Raw genomic sequence first — 18,209 nt, 5'->3', positions numbered from 1 at the left:
AAGGGGTAGAATTTGTTTCAGCCGGGACTGTACTTGTTAACAGGAGAGACTGCTTCTACAGGGATGGGATACACTTAAATAGAAAGGGTGCAAGAATATTTGCTGATGCTATCGGGGCAGTGTTGGGTGGGTAGGAAAACTGATAGCTTGGGGGGATTAAAGGAATAATAGTTTAACAGTAGCCGTAGGCAGAGGTGAAGGTGATTCTTGCACAACTTCTATTAGAATAAGTAGCGACCTGGAGCGTGGGGTGTTGGGGGTTTCAGGGACGGGTGGCGGTCATCGTGGAACGGGTAGGTATATGGGATGTGTTAGGGTAACAAAGAATAGAAGGAGCATGTATGCTTGCATGTATACCAATGCTAGAAGTATAGTAAATAAATTTGATGAATTTGAAGTGTTGGTCAAGACATCAAAGGCGAATATTGTTGGGATATCAGAGACGTGGTGTCACACAGATATAAGGAATGCCGAACTGGAATTTGGGGAGTACAATGTGTACAGAAAGGATAGACAGGATAGAAAGGGAGGAGGTGTTATGCTATTAATTAAGAAAAACATAAAATCAAAAGAAGTGCATCCAGTTGATATAGATGAACAGTGCACTGTTGAGTCAGTTTGGTGTGACATAAGCACTGCAAAAGCAAAAATAAGAGTAGGAGTGTGTTATAGGCCTAATGACTCGAATGAGTGCAATTAACAATTGTACAGAGAAATAGAGTGGGCTAGTAAATTGGAATGTCTTATAATGGGGGATTTCAACTTCCCAGATATTGACTGGAACCTGTGGGTTGGTCACTCACACACTAGTCAGACTTTTGTGGATTTATTGGATGATTGTTTTCTGCAGCAGCATGTTCGAGAGGCAACCAGAGAAAGTAATACTCTTGATCTGATTATCAGCAGTGATCATTCATGTATTAGGAATTTGCAGATAAAGAACCACTAGTTGGCAGTGATCACAGTGTACTCACGTGGGATTTACTTAAAGATTTAATTTCCATCAGGGGTAAAGGAAAAGGTTTTTGCTTCCATAAAGGTGAGTACAGTGGTCTCCGACAGTTTTTAAATTCTGTACAGTGGGATCAACTGATGATGTTACCAACAGTAAATTCTAAGTGGGAAGCATTCAAGGAATTAATCGTGGATGCTACTAAAAGTTTCATACCTATTAAGAAATATTGTTCAAGGTTAGGCCTAAATGGTTGTCAAATGAACTAATGAGACTCGTAACAGAGAAGAAAAATGCATGGGATGCATACAAATTAACACGTGACACAGAAGCCTATGATAGCTACAAGTTGATCTGTAACCAAGTTACAAAGGAGGTTAGGCAGGCGAAGGCAGATTACGAGAAATCCTTGGCAAAAGATGCTAAGAAAAACAGCAAGGATTTCTTTACTTATATAAACTCTAAAAGGAAGGGGATGAATCTGATTGGTCCACTTGACATCGATGGTTCGACTGTTGATGATCCTGCTCAGATAGCAAACAAACTGAATGAGTATTTTGCATCTACATTCACACATGAGGAATTATTAAGGTTTGAAAATGGCAGAAGATTATCAAATTGTAGCAGGGTACTTAATGATTTTGTAATAACTGAGAGCAAAGTGGAAGAGAAACTGTTGAAGTTAAACGTAAGAAAAACACCTGGGGTGGATGGGATCTATCCAGTTATATTAAAGGAGGCAGCAAAGGAAGTAAGTAAACCCTTAGCCATAATTATGAGAGCATCCTTGGACTCAGGGGAGGTCCCCACGGACTGGAGATGTGCAAATGTATCCCCAATTCACAAAGGGGGTTCGAAGGGTGACATGGGTAATTACAGACCAGTTAGTTTAACTTCTGTTCCGGGTAAAATAATGGAGTCGCTGGTTAAAGATGCATTGCAGGATCATCTAGACAAGACTGCAGCAATAATTCAGACACAGCATGGGTTTGTTAAGGGAAAGTCTTGTCTGACAAATTTGATAGGATATTATAATGTGGTTACAAAGGAACTGGATGCAAAAAATAATTTTGATATCATATATTTGGATTTCAGGAAAGCTTTTGACACTGTTGCGTATGGAAGACTATTGTACAAATTGGAGCAGAATGGTATTAAGGGTAAGTTGCTACAATGGATAAAAGGATGGTTAAGTGCGAGAAGACAGAGGGTGGTAATCAATGGGTGCTGCTCTTCTTGGACTAATGTTATTAGTGGAGTCCCACAGGGTTCGGTGTTGGGTCCACTCTTGTTTTGTATGTTTATCAATGATATTAATGAAGGTATATCAGGCTTAGTGTCGAAGTTTGCAGATGACACAAAGGTTGGCAGGGTTGTTAATGACAGTAATGCAGTGTGCTACTGCAACAGGATCTAGATAATTTGGGCAGATGGGCTAAGAAGTGGCAACTGAAGTTTAACCTTGACAAATGCAAAGTACTGCACATGGGTAGAAGTAACCCCAGAGAAACGTACCAACTGTGTGGTACTACACTTAAGGTGGTAGAAAATGAAAAAGACCTGGGAGTAATTGTGCAGGCAGATATGAAGTTTTCTGAGTAATGCAGACAGGCTGCCAGGGCAGGTCATGGGGTTTTGTCAATGATATATAGGAATTTTGCTAGCAGGGAAAAGGAGGTGATTATCCCTCTGTATAAGGCAATGGTCAGGCCACGCCTTGAGTACTGCGTACAGGTCTGGAGGCCTCATTTTAGGAAGGATGTAGATTTACTTGAGCGTGTACAGAGAAGGGCAACAAGATTGGTGAGGGGAATGAAGGGATCCTCTTATCAAGAGAGGCTTAAGTTCTGCAAATTGCAGTGGCTGGAGACTAGGCACCTGCGCGGTGATCTGAATGGGTTAAGCACGCTGAATTCTGATGGGATCCTTCCACTTGTTCAGATTACGAACCTAAGGGGGCATAAATTCAAATAAAGAAAAGACAGATGTAGATTAGATGTGCGGAAATTTGCCTTTAGCCAGCGGGTGGTTAATTGCTGGAACAAACTTCCATCTGTCGTTGTGGAAGTTGATAGGGTGAATAAATTTAAGGAGGAACTGGACAGGCATTTGGAGGGAATGGTGTGATTTTTTTTTTCCTTTTTTTGGCTGATGCTGCATAAGCTCATACATTTGCTTTCTTGCATCACATGCCACTACTACTACTACTACTACTACTTTGTTTTATTTTGTATTTTATTGCTTTTATCTACTGATTACATCTGGTCCTTATTCATAATCTGTATTTTAATCCTTTTAATTTATTTCTAGTGTTTTTTATTTATACATATATATATATTATTTAATAAAATTTTATTTTAATTCTCATAATTAGTTGGTTATCACAAGAAATCGTTTGTGTTATGAATTCAGAATTTTAGATAATGTAAGATCCTTTGAGTAGCTAACTAAAAATTAAACTTTACTTAATTTAATTTCACAAAGAGATGCGATTTAATCCAGCATATTAAATCCTATTAAAAATTAGTAAAAATAGAAAAAGGAAAACAATATAAAAATAGTAAATAAAGAGGGCAATAACATTATGGAAATGAGAAATGTTAAGCCATTTTAAGAGATTAACAATAAATAAAATAAAAGCAATTAGTGCCTTCTTGACAATATCAGCTACTTTCTTCACTGATTTGCATGATAAATATCTATAGGTATTTCTATTTGAAATGTTTCTTTCCATACTTCAAATAAAGAAATATATGGGTATGATAAGATACAAAATTCAAATTTGCAATTCTGGGAATGTAAACCTATTTACATCCCTATAACAACTATATGCAGTATATGTACAAATTTTATATTATTTTTTGTTATGTTTATAAATGTCAAATATCAGTACACAGGATTGTTAAAAAGTATACATAAAAAATTCTGGGTTGTATTCTAGGTGCAAAATAAGAGGAAAAAATAGTCATTTAAATGCAATTCTGAATGGTACAGAGCTATGCCTGTCTCAATTGTAAAAAATGGCTGTGGAGTTTCAAATGGTAAATAAAAAAATAAATACAAATAAACAGACCTATACCTAATATGAATAAAAATTTTACTATGTATGTGACTGCTTATTCCTATTTATTTATTTTTTTATTATTATTATATTCTACTAAAAATAATAATTTTTATTATTTTTTATTTTTCAAAACTCCATAGCCATTTTTTTAAAATTGAAACAGCCATAACTATTCAGAACTGGAAACAGGTTTATATAACCTTTTTTTTTTCTTATTCTGGGCCCCAGAATTTGTTGCCCACACTTTTGAAACATCATGTACATGTTTTAAAATATGAATACAACTTGATATATACACAAACATATAATTTATATCTTCATATTTGCATATTCATATATTTCTCTGTTCCAGTAAATTAAGGATTAAAAAAATAATAATAAATAAATAAATAAAACCTACTTCGCATGATAATCCAGCATAACCAGGAGGGCATTCACACATTTCAACAGATGACATTTTTTTTATACTTGTAGATTCCTTTTTAGCCATTTCCATCTCAACACTATATAAGCTAAAATGTTCAGAAAAAATAAAATAAAATAATAATTAATATATCATTTCTATTAATTCAATTTAAACAAATATTAAAAGAGAACAATTTTATTATCAATACTATTTACTTACAGTGATCCATACTTACTATCCTTGAAGTTGGTCAGTATAATATTTTGCTCGAATCATCAACCTGGTAACATCATTGAGAACAAGAGCAAAAGCTTCTCTATGTACTGCTCGACCAGGTTTTCCTGCAGCAGTAAGAAATGACCACCCTCTCTCATGAAGAGGAATAATAATTGTAATATTACCCTCCTTATGTCTTAAACCAAAATTATATCCAACACGCATGCTACCTCCCTGAAAAATGAAGAGTTATAGTTAATTACCAATAAACAATAACTTAAATCATATTGGAAATCAAAAGGCATTTTAATTTCAACTCTGAAAATGGAATCAATTTTATTATCAAAATTCACACAACCTTTTATTGTTTGCACATGATTTCAGTCATACAAACTTTGCTTGCATTTCTGACAAAAAAGTTTCAGTTGCTGGATAACTTTCCCACACTACATGGACATGACATTCACCATAGTGCCACAATATTCTTTCAAAAATCAGCATCATTTCAGAAGGTACAACAGATGAGTTTCAGGGTGAATGCAAACCTGTATTTCATTTCTTAATGTCAAGTTGTGTAAACAATTAGCATTTTTTATGTTTGAGACATCAAATTCATCAGCTCTGAATTTACGCTAAATTTCATTAATTAGTTAGCTGACAAAATCAAATATAAAAAATGTTTTCTGTAATTTATTTTTTCCAAAACCCCCCTATTAGTTCTGCAACAAAAGCATAAACTAGTATGAAATTCAAAAACCTGAAATTCAAAAAATGCCTCCTAAAATTTCATAAATATGAAATTTCATAGAACAATAGGCAATGGTTAATTACTCATATGAAAATGATAAAAACAAAAATATCTGAATTAGTAGTTTCGAAATTAGAAATGAAATTTCACTCAGTTTTGAAGCTCACCCATAAGAAAACCAAAGAGATAAAATTAAGGCTGGATAAAAGAGCATTTTTAATTCTAACTTAAATTTATTTAAAACACATTTATTAATAAAATTTAAATGTTATATAATACCTTCTTATATCTCATATTATTTTAATTTATGAATCATGCACAACAAATTTAATGGAAATACCTTGCTAAATATAAAATCCCCTTTCAAAAATAGCAAACTATAATTGATTGCATAAAACCACAAAAGTTAATTAGAAAATTGTATTTCACAAAAGACTGGTACTGAATTGTAATATCAATATCACTGTTAATAACTGTAGTCCCCATTATGCTTAATCTACTTCCTCCAAAGCTGCACTAATTCCTGGATTCCTTGAAAGAAGAAGTTTTGTAGTTGGTGTTGAAGCAATTTCATTGCCAATTTGACTATTCCATCACTGACAAGAAGTGATTTCCTCTTAGTGGCCAAAAATGTGATCATCACATAGAGATAAGTCTGGAAAATATGGAAGGTGAGAAAATATTTCAAACTTCAATTTCTTTAGCATTGAGGCATATGATGCAAGAAAACAAGCTTATACAGCATCAGCCAAAAAAAAAAAAAAAAAGAAAAAAAAAAACCTCATTTCACCCATCTGGTCACTCCAAATGTTTCTCTGTCTAGTTCAGCCTTAAATTATTTATATAAGCTATCAACTTCCACAACAACAGATGGAAGTTTGTTCCTACGCAAGCCAAGCTACCCACTAGTTCACCTGTCGAGTGATCTGATCTAGGTGTATAAGGCCTTGAATGGTTTGAGCAGGGCTCAATGCTGATTAATTTGAGCAAGAGGAAGAATCCCATCAGCATTGAGCCTGCTCAAACCATTCAAGGCCTTATACACCTCGATCAGATCACCTCGCAGGTGACTAGTGGGTAGTTGGTTGGTGGAACAGACTTCCATCCCTTGTTGTGGAAGTTGATAGTCTAAATAAATTTAAGGCTCAGCTGAACAGGTATCTCAAACAAATGGAGGGGTGAAGGGGAAGGTTTTTTTTTTTTTTTTGGCTGATGCTGCATAAGCTTGCATTCTTGCATCATACGCCTCTACTAATGCTAGTCTCCAGATGCTGCAACTTGCAGAATTTAAGCCTCTCTTGGTAAGAACACCCTTTTGTTCCTCTCACCAACGTTGTTGCCCTTCTCTGTACTCATTCTGGCAACTCTACATCCTTCCTAAAATGAGGCCTCCAGACCTGTACGCAGTACTCAAGGTGTGGCCTGACCACTGGCTTATATAAAGGTATAATCACCTCCTTGTCTCTGCTAGCAAAATTCCTATATATCATTGACAAAACTCCGTGACCTGCTCTGGTAGCCCGTCTGCACTGCTCAGAGAACTTCATATCTGACTGCACAATTACCCCAGGTCTTTTTCATTCTCCACCTTTCTGAGTGTAGTACCACACAGTTGGTACATTTCTCTTGGGTTACTGCTATGCATATGCAGTACGGTAGAATGTCAGTTATCTGGAAGTCGGTTATCTGGAATGTCAGTTATCCGGAATAAATTTTAAAGGCTGATCTCTCTCCTTTTTTTTTTTTTTTTTTTTTTTATTAATAACAGTAGTGAAGTAAGCACAGGTTATAGTGATCATGTTTGCAAATTGAATTTTGATTCTAACAAGCGAAAGATTGAATTTACTAACTGTTTATAACAGATTTTACAAAGAAAAAAACCAAAAACTGCAAATTGTTTTTTATTGTTTTACGGTCGTGACCTCTAGAATTCTATGTGACCTTCAGAAATATGCTTTAGAAAAATATCACAGAGACTACTGGATTTTCTTGGAAACCATGAGTGAATTTCAGATTAGTTTAGCTCCAGATTTGGTAAGAATTATATCGGCCCAAAACTGTGCAATTTATTATTTTTCTCCGTTTTTTACGATAAAATGTGAATGAAAAGAAAATGTGCAGTTTTAACATTGCAACATAAAACGGAAATTAATAGAATTAGAAAAGGTAAAATTTTAGGGAATCTCTCCAAAGGGTTTAATGTGGGGACTTCAACAATTTACGACATGAAGAAAAATTCCAGTGCTATAACAGAATTTGTGTCAATTATAGATAGTGAAGGAGGATCTAGCAGGAAAAAGATGAAGTCGAAATCTGAAAATTTTGCTTTAGAGAGTGCACTTTATTTGTGGTTTCTTCAGAAGCGAGTTTAGGTGAACCAGTGTCTGGCCCAATTTTGTGGGAAAAACCATTGGATTTTAATCAAAAATTAAGAGGCAATGAAGATTTTAAGGCAAGCACAGGTTGGCTGTAAAACTTTAAATTGAGAAATGGTATACGTGAACTAGATATTCCAGGCAAGAAACTTTATGCAGATGAATCAGCAGCGGTGTCTTTTAAAAGTAAGTTTGCTTCAGTTAATAGTGATTATGAGAAAGAAAACGTTTATAATGTAGATGAGACTGGCTTATTATGGAAATAATTACTGAGAAAAACCCTAGCCACTAAAAGAAAAATGCCTGTACAAGGTTTTAAGATGAGAAAAGAGCATGTTACAATTGCCATGTGTGCAAATGCTACTGGGACACACAGATTGTCTGTGCTCATTATCAGCAAGTCAAAAAAACTGAGAGCATTTAAAAATCTTTCTAATTTTCCTGTTTTGTATAAAAATCATAAAAATGCCTGGATGGATGTTTCTGTTTTCTGAGATTGGTTTATAATTTTTTTTTTTAAATTTAATTAATCTTACTTATGTAATTTAATCGTAAGGTAATATTAAATTTATTTAATCTTAATTTATATTCGATTATCCGGAAAATTTGGTCATCCAGAAGAGGTCTACCATCAATTATTCTGGATAACTGATGCTCTACTGTACTTTGCATTTGTCATTATTAATACTTCCGTTGCCACTTCTCAGCACATCTGCCTAACTTTTCTAGATCCTGTTGCAGAAGTATACTGGCTTTTCTATCATTAACAACCCTGCCAACCTTTGTATCATCTGCAAACTTGGACAATAAGGGTGATATCATTGATAAATACACAAAACAACAATGGGCCTAGCACCGAACCATGGGGAACTCCACTAATAATGTTAGTCCACATAGAGCAGTATCCATTTATTACCACTCTCTGCCATCCCCACTCAATCATCCCCTTTATCCATTGCAGCAACTTCCCCTTAATGCCATACCGCTCCAATTTGTACAGCAGTCTTCCATGTACAACAGTATCAAAAGCTTTTCTGAAATCCAAGTATGTGATATAAAAATTATTTTTTGCATCCAGTTCCTTTGTGACCACATCATAGTATCCAATCAAATTGGTCAGACAAAACTTCCCCTTAACAAACCCATGCTGTGTCTGAACTATTACCGCAGTCTTGTCTAAGTGATCCTGCATCACTTCTTTAACTTTTAACCAGTGACTCCATTATTTTCCCTGGAACAGAAGTTAAACTAACAGGTCTATAATTATTTGGGTCAACCTTTGATTCCCCCTTTGTGAATTGGGGATACATTTGCACATCTCCAGTCCATGGGAACCTCCCCTGGATCTAAGGATGCTTTCATAATTATGGCTAAGGGTTTGTTTACTTCCCTTGCTGCCTCCTTCAATATAACTGGATAGATTCCATCTGCCCCAGGTGCCTTGTTTATGTTTAACTTCAATAATTTCTCCTCCACTTTGCTCTCCATTATTACAAAATCATTTAGCTCCCTGTTAGAGTTTAGTAAACTTCTGTCCTCCCCTTCCTTACAGAATTCCTCACGTCTGAATGTAGATGCAAAATACTCATTTGGATTGTCAGCTATGTGATCAGGATCATCAACATCAAGTGGACCAATCTGATTCATCCCTTTCCTTCTAGAGTTTACATAAGTAAAGAACTCTTGGCTGTTTTTCTTTGCATTCTTTGTCAAAGATTTCTCGTAATCTGCCTTTGCCTGCCTAGCTTCCTTTGTGGCTTGATTACAGACTAGCTTATATCTGCCATAGGCTTCTGTGTCACCTGATAATTTATATGCATCCCATGCATTTTCCTTCTCTGCCACTAGCCTCATTAGTTCATCTGACATCCATTTAGGTCTAAATCTTGAACACTATTTCTTAGTGGGTATGAAAAGCCTAGTAGCTTCCAAGATTAATTCCTTGAAGGCTTCCCATTTAGAATTTGCTGTTTTCGTAAAGGTGACTACAGTGGATTTCATTTAGAATCCACTCTAGTCACCTTTATGAAAACAAAAACCCTTCCCTTTATCCTTGATGGTAGTTACATCTTTAAGTAAATCCCATATCAGTACACTATGATCACTGTCACCTAGTGGTTCCTTTATCTGCAAATTCTTAATGCATGAATCATCACTGCTAATAATCAGATCAAGAGTATTACTCCCTCTGGTTGCCCCTCAAACATGTTGCTACAGAAAACAATTCTCCAATAAATCCACAAAAGTCTTGTTAGTGTGCAAGTGACCAACACACAAGTTCCAGTCAATATCTGAAAAGTTAAAATCCCCCATTACAGGACATTCTGATTTACTGGCCCACTCTATTTCTCTGCACAATTGTTTGTTGCACTCATCAGAGTCATTGGCCTTATAACACACTCCGACTCTCATTTTACCTTTCTCAGTGTTTATGTCACACGAAGCTGACTCAACATTCCACTCTCCACCCGTGTCAACTGGATGCATTTCCTTAGCTTGTATGATTAACTGCAAGCATACACACACAGGACAGAAAACTACAATATTTATTTCAAACTGCTGGCTTTAAATGGTTCAAAAGCAAATAACAGTATTTATCACTTGTGACTATTTCTTCTCTCGCTCGCTCGCTCGCTCTCTCTCTCTCTCTCTCTCTCTCTCTCTCTCTCTCTCTCTCTCTCTCTCTCTCTCTCTCTCTCTCTCTCTTCAGATAATAACCAGAATTGCATCCTTCATGATCCCAGGATATAGTGAGTAAGACCTTCTCAACTGATGCTTGGATCAAGGTGAGCCTGTATGGCAGCACCACTCTGAGTTTGGCTGTTTGCTTTTTGGTGTGTAATAGTGCACGCAGGATTGGAAAATCACTTTCCACACAAAAGACTGCTGTACAAATTGGAATTTGTACAGCAGCCTTAGAATCCACTCTAGTCACCTTTATGAAAACAAAAACCCTTCCCTTTATCCTTGATGGTAGATACATCTTTAAGTAAATCCCATATCAGTACACTATGATCACTGTCACCTAGTGGTTCCTTTTTTTGTACTTTGTACTTTGTCCAGAGCAGAAATACCTAATGCCAAAGTTTGGCATTAGGTATTTCTGCACTGGAAAAAGGGATGGATGAGTGGCAGCAGAGAGAGGGCGGTTATAAATGGACACTGATTTACTTGGACTAATGTTATTAGAGGAGTACCTCAAGGTTCAGTGATGGAACACCACTTTACTGTTTACAGTATTTTATTAACAATACTGATGAAGGGGTGTATCAACCTTATTGTGTAAGTTTTCAGATGATACAAAAGTTAGCAGGCATACTGCTGCAACAAGACCTAGACAAATTAGGCAGTTGGGCCTGAAAAGTGACAACTGAGGTTCAACATTGGCAAATGTAAAGTGCTGTATATGGGCAACAGTAATCCCAGAATAACATACTAATTAGGTAATACTACACTCAAGGTGGTGGAGAATGAAAGAGACCTGAGGATAATTGTAATTGTACAGCCCAACATGAAGTTCTTTGAGCAGTGCATATGGGTTGCTGGAACAGCTCACAGAGTTCTGTCAATGATATTCAGAAACTTTGCCAGCAGGCACAGGGAAGTGATTACCTCATTATACAAGGCAATAGTTAAACCACATCGTGAGTGCTGCATACAGGACTGGAAGCCTCATTTTAAGAAAGATGTGAATATCTTACAATGGTGCAAATCTCAGAGAAGAACAACAAGATTAGTCAAGAACATAAACATACTCTTATCACAAAAGATTTGGGTTTTGCAAACTGTAGAGAATGGAAACAACTGCATAGCCAAGAGGAGGCAGATGAGGAGACCTGAAGAGTTAAATGATACTGCAATTCTGCCCAGACACGATAGGAGGGAGTATATGATGAGAGCCCTGTCAATCAATTCGGCCCTGGAAAGATTGTGCAGGGCTCAAGGGGTAGAATTTTTTTCAGCCTGGTCTGTACTTGTTAACAGGAGAGACTGCTTCTACAGGGATGGGATACACTTAAATAGAAAGGGTGCAAGAATGTTTGCTGATGCTATCGAGGCAATGTTAGGTGGGTCGGAAAACTGCTAGATTGGGGGGATACAAGGACTAATAGATTAACAGTAGCCACTGGCAGAGGTGAAAGTGATTCTTGCACTGCTTCTATTGGAATGAGCCGCAGCCTGGAAAATAAGATGCAGGATATTTCAGAGACTGCTGGGAATCATTGGGGTACAAGTAAACACATAGGTTGTGTTAGGGTAGCTAAGAAAAAGAACAGGTGCATGTATACTTGTGTGTACACCAATGCTAGGAGTTTAGTAAATAAATTTGATGAATTTGAGGTATTGCTCAAAACATCAAAGGCAGATATTGTGGGGATTTCAGAGACGTGGTGTCACACAGATATAAGAAATGCAGAACTGGAATTTGAGGAGTACAATGTCTACAGAAAGGATAGACAGGATAGGAAGGGAGGAGGGGTTATGCTATTAGTTAAAAAACACATAAAATCCAAGGAAGTGAAGCCAGTCGACATCGCTGGACAGTGCAGTGTCGAGTCAGTTTGGTGTGACATAAGCATTGGGAGATCAAAATTGAGAGTAGGAGTGTGCTATAGGCCTAATGACTCTGATGAGTATAATAAGAAACTGTTCGGAGAAATAGAGTGGGCCAGTAAATCAGAGAGTCTTATAATGGGGGATTTTAATTTCCCAGATGATATTGACTGGAATTTGGGGGCTGGTCACTCACACAGTAGCAAGGCTTTTGTGGATTTATTGGATGATTGTTTTCTACATCAGCATGTTCGGGAGGCAACTAGAGGGAGTAATACTCTTGATTTGATTATCAGTAGTGATTCTTCATGCATTAAGAATCTGCAGATAAATGAACCACTTGGTGGCAGTGATCACAGTGTGCTGAAGTGGGAGTTACTCAAAGAGGTAACTACCATTAGGGGTAAAGGGAAGGGGTATTGCTTTCGTAAAGGCGACTACAATGGACTGAGACAGTATTTAAATTCTATACAGTGGGATCAACTGATGATATTGCCAACAGCAAATTCAAAATGGGAAGCATTCAAAGAACTCATCGTGGAAGCTACTAGGCTTTACATACCAACTAAGAAATATTGTTCAAGGTTTAGGCCTAAATGGTTGTCAGATGAACTAATGAGGCATATGGCAGAGAAGAAAAATGCATGGGATACATACAAATTAACACGTGACACGGACGCCTATGATAGATACAAGTTGATCTGTAACCAAGTTACAAAGGAGGTTAGGCAGGCGAAGGCAGATTACGAGAGATCCTTGGCAAGGGATGCGAAGAAAAACAGCAAAGAGTTCTTTACTTATGTAAACTCTAGAAGGAAGGGGATGAATCAGATTGGTCCACTTGAGATCGATGGGTCAACTGTTGATGACCCTGCTCGGGTAGCTAACAAACTAAATGAATATTTTGCATCGACATTCACACATGAGGAGTTATTCTGCGAGGGGAATGCCAGAGGTGTATTCAACTCTAGCAGTAAGCTAGAGAATCTTGTAATAACTGAGAGCAAAGTGGAGGAGAAATTGTTGAAGATAAACACAAGAAAGGCACCTGGGGTGGATGGGATCTATCCAGTTATATTAAAGGAGGCAGCAAAGGAGGTAAGCAAACCCTTAGCCATAATTATGAGAGCTTCCTTGGACTCAGGGGAGGTACCCATTGACTGGAGATGTGCAAATGTGACCCCAATTCACAAAGGGGGATCAAAGGCTGACACAAGTAATTATAGACCTGTGAGTTTAACTTCTGTTCCCGGAAAATTAATGGAGGCACTGGTGAAAGAAGCACTGCACGATCATCTAGACAAGACTTCAGTTATAGCTAGGACACAGCATGGTTTTGTTAAGGGGAAGTCTTGCCTGACCAATTTGATTGGATACTATGATGCAGTCACAAAAGAACTGGATGCAGGGAATAACTTTGATATTATATACTTGGATCTTAGAAAGGCTTTTGATACTGTTGCACATGGAAGACTGCTGCACAAATTGGAGCAGTGTGGCATTGGAGGCAAGTTGCTGCTATGGATAAAGGGGTGGTTGAGGGGGAGAAGACAGAGAGTGGTAATCAATGGACACTGCTCATCGTGGACTAATGTTATTAGTGGAGTCCCTCAGGGTTCAGTATTGGGGCCTTTATTGTTTTCTGTATTTATAAATGATATTGATGATGGTATATCAGGCTTAATGTCCAAGTTTGCAGACGATACGAAGGTTGGCAGGGTTGTCAAGGACACTACTGACACTATGCTGCTGCAACAGGATTTGGAAAGGTTGAGCAGATGGGCTGAGAGGTGGCAAATGAAGTTTAACATTGACAAATGTAAAGTACTACATATGGGAAACAGCAACCCCAGAGCAACGTATCAACTCTGTGGTACTACACTGACAGTGGTAGAGAATGAAAGGGACCTGGGGGTGGTGGTGCAGGCAGATATGAAGTTCTCTGAGCAGTGCAGACGAGCTGCAAGAGTAGCTCATGGTGTATTGTCAATGATATATAGGAATTTTTCTAGCAGGGATAAGGAGGTGATTATTCCCTTGTATAAGGCAATGGTCAGGCCACACCTAGAGTACTGTATACAGGCCTGGAGGCCTCATTTCAGGAAGGATGTAGAGCTGCTGGAACGAGTACAGAGAAGGGCAACTAGATTGGTGAATGGGACAAAGGGGTTCTCTTACGAAGAAAGGCTTAAGTTTTGCAAATTACAGTGTCTGGAAACTAGGCACCAGCGGGGTGATCTGATAGAGGTGTACAAAGCCTTGAATGGTTTGAGCATGCTCAATGCTGATGGGATTCTTCCTCTAGCTCAGAAAAATCACCTGAGAGGGCATAAATTCAAATTGAGGAAAGACAGATGTAGGATAGATGTGCGGAAATTTGCCTTTAGCCAGCGGGTGGTTGGTGGGTGGAACAGACTTCCATCCCTTGTCGTGGAAGTTGATAGCCTAAATAAGTTTAAGGCTCAGCTGGACAGGTATTTCGAACGAACAGAGGGGTGAAGTGGAAGTGGTTATTTTTATTTATCTATGTTACTTTTTTTTTTTTTTTTTTTTTTTTTTTGGCTGATGCTGCATAAGCTTGCGTTCTTGCATCAGATGCCTCTACTAATGCTAATGCTAATGCTAATGATGAGGAGACCTGAAGTGTTAAATGCTTTAAATAACTTGAGTAAACTTGATAATGATGGTATTCTAAATCATTCTCAGACAATGCACATAAGGGAACATAGACTCAAATTGAAAAAAGATGACAGCAGGATAGCTTTTAGCCACAGAGTAAATGATTGTTAGAACAAACTACCACCTGATGTTGTGGAAACTAAGGTAGTTTGAATAAATTTAATGAAGAGACATATTACATAGACAGTTGAGATGGGATAGTTTTTATTTTATTTTATTTTATTTATTTATTTTATTTTTTTTTTGGCTGATCCTGTATAAGTTTGCTTTCTTGCATTATTTGCTAGTACTACTACTACATCATCATCATCTTCTTTGATCTTGGCATTTCCTCATATAAATTTAATATTGATTTAAAGGTCATTTAGTGCTAGCTAACCAACTGGTCTTTGACTTAATATGTTATGCATCTGGAAAAATTGGTTCTTATCCACCATTTAATTCAAAAAGGCTAATAGGTGTGTAATGCTTGATTACTGCAGTCATTGAAAAAGGTAGATATCACAACAATTAACACCACCTTTATGTTATCCATTGTTTATTTGATAAAACCTTTATAAAGAACTTGTGTAACAGATGTTACAAAATTTAATTTGAAAATTAATATTATTTTTAATTTATTACTGATTCATAATGAAGTTAATAATATAGTCATGAAAAATGAAAGTTTCAGCAAACTCAATCAAAACCAAAGTGCCAAAAATGTTACCTCTAGAATAGCTCCAGGTCCTTCAGTAGGCATTCGTATGTTATTCCTCTGTCTGGTAACATAGCTAAAGACAAATCTTAGGTCACCACCATAAGAATATAGCTGTCAATTAAAAAAAAAAAGTCATATCTCTGTGCAACACAAAAATTTATAATTAAACAGTTAAATATACTAAATACACCATGGATACATAATCGTTTCCAGTGCAAAAATCAAATGGTTGGACATGCCCAGACTTGCTTGCAGTATCCTTCCTTGAAGGATACTTGCCGGATACTTGAAGGATACTTGCAGTATCCTTCAAGGAAGGATACTGCAAGTATCCTTCCTTGAAGGATACTGAAAGTCTGTGCATATCCAGCCACTCCATTTAAATTTTGCACTGGAAAGGATTTTATTGCCATGGATGCATAAAATCAGGGAAGACTGACTATTTTTTTCATTTGTGATTTAAATTGAGGGTACTCTTAACTTTTTTTATTTCCATATCCCTTAATAAAATTTTTGAAGATCTTCATGTCACTCAAGCATATTTCAAAAACCTTATATCTCTGGTATATTTTAAAGTTAAGTGAAAACATCCTATACATATTTATTTTTACTTATTATTTATTTATATAAATAAAGGTTATTTATATAAAAATACAGATAAGCCTTTATATATAATAGGAGTGAATTCTTTTATTAGACTTAAAGCAAAACAACTTAACTTGAAACATATTTACTCATTGAAATAATTGGTTTTGTATAAATAGAACTGTTCCTGTGAGATGCTTTTTGTCTGTAACTTGACATAATGCAATTTATTTTTGCCATCTGTGCCAAGTTGGATATCAATAGGAAGACATAGATAGCAAAACAATGTAAGCCAAAGGATCCAGAGCCCCCATCTCTCTCTCTCTCTCTCTCTCTCTCTCTCTCTCTCTCTCTCTCTCTCATTTTATATTTATTTATGATGGGGCCAATCAGTGAAATTTTGCTATGGCCATGTTACTCTTAGATATGCCACTGTCTGTGCCAGTGTTCAGTTGGTTTATGATACAGTGATAAGAGTAAACCTTAAATGTGGCCATCAAACTCTGATCCACTGACCATAACAGTGAAACTATTTGGTAACAAAAACAAACCAGATCCTCAAATGCACTATCTAGAGTCAGTCTGAATTTATTCAAGTTTTTATTTGCACTACAACCCTTAATGATTATGTAAACTATTGTTACAAAGCATTAAATAGTTTATGAATATCAATTAAATCATCAATAGCAAATAGGATTTTTCTACTTTAAGAGAGAAGCCAGTTTTCATGCAGAGTTGTAAATTACTATAATATAAAAGGAGAAAAACACCTTGTAATGGACGCTACTAGTTTATCGGCCTGCCCGCAGAACTGCTGCCAGTGGTCATCTGTTGAAAAATCCTACCAGCTATGTAGAATCCAAGTTGATAAGTCTGTGCAATATTTTTGATGAGGGTAAAAAAAAAAAAAAAAAAAAATTCCATGGACAGACAGAAACTCTTTCATATTTATGAGATGGTACATTGGCAATCAGTGCATGAGCCTTACAACTGGTAACAACTAGTACACCAGCAATCAGTCAAAGATACTGAATGCAAACAAAAAAAAAAATAATGAGGACTGAACTGAGTGAAATCAATAGAGATATTTTTTAACTTTTTAAAAAAATGCAGTAGAACAAACAGCCCTAAAAGAACTAATGGGATGCTGTTACTTTGATAGCCAAACTGATAATATACTGCAAAGGGAGCATTAAATAATAAAAGAGCAAAGATGGTAAACTTCTAGCTTGAAGCAATGGCATGTCCTAATTAAAAAGGTTACAGATAACATGCATTTTATTTATATAACAAATTAGTAATCATAATTTTTATCTCCTAAAAGGGCACAAATATATGCATATCTATTTGTGCATATTACTGTATTTCCCCATGTATAAGACGCTCCCATGTAAAAGACACATCTTAATTTTAGGGCCTGAAATTTGAAAAAAAATGTATTACATAAAGTTATTGAACTCAAGTTTTATTCATCATAAAATTCATACAACTCATCACAGTCAAAACTCCCATCCATTAGCTTTTCCTCATCTGTGTCTGATGACGAATCACTGTCTTCATATATTGCCTCGTCCTCAGTTCCATCTATGGCATTTGAAATGCCACACTTCTTAAATGACTTGACAATAATCTCAATCTTGATATTATCCCAGGATCTTTTCACCCAGGTACAAACTTCTATAGTTGGTTTCTTCACTCTTCCTGCTGGTGTCAAATTGTCCCCAGAAGACTTCATCCATTGGTTCCATTCGTCTCTCATGTTAGCTTTGAAGGGTTTGTTAATGTTGACATCAAGTTGTTGGAGCTGGGATGTCAAGGTATGATGGCAAGTTTTGTTTTTTGCTCTGCAGCAATCTTCTTTGTATTTTTTTTTGTTAGTGTGCCCTGAACTGATCAAGCACCAATAGGGCAGGTTTGCATAAGAGCCCAC

At 36.5% G+C, this 18,209-nt stretch overlaps 1 protein-coding gene across 6 annotated transcripts in view; it reads right to left on the bottom strand.

The window, feature by feature from the left end:
* Positions 1–18,209, bottom strand: part of LOC150087516 (laminin subunit alpha lam-3-like) — a 746,420-nt gene that overhangs the window by 452,250 nt on the left and 275,961 nt on the right. For all 6 annotated transcript variants that reach the window (XM_090371226.1, XM_090371225.1, XM_090371229.1 and 3 more), the window contains 3 exons: positions 15,704–15,805; positions 4,658–4,872; positions 4,417–4,528 (listed from right to left, as the gene is read on the bottom strand). In XM_090371226.1, coding sequence (XP_090227352.1) covers positions 4,417–4,528; positions 4,658–4,872; positions 15,704–15,805 — 429 coding nt within the window. The remainder of the gene's footprint in view (positions 1–4,416; positions 4,529–4,657; positions 4,873–15,703; positions 15,806–18,209) is intronic.

This window comes from Mastigoproctus giganteus, chromosome 4 (genome assembly GCF_048544385.1).
Source record: "Mastigoproctus giganteus isolate SK-2022 chromosome 4, ASM4854438v1, whole genome shotgun sequence".
NCBI classification, from domain to species: Eukaryota; Metazoa; Arthropoda; class Arachnida; order Uropygi; family Thelyphonidae; genus Mastigoproctus; species Mastigoproctus giganteus.
This window is presented reverse-complemented; position numbering and strand designations above follow the sequence as displayed.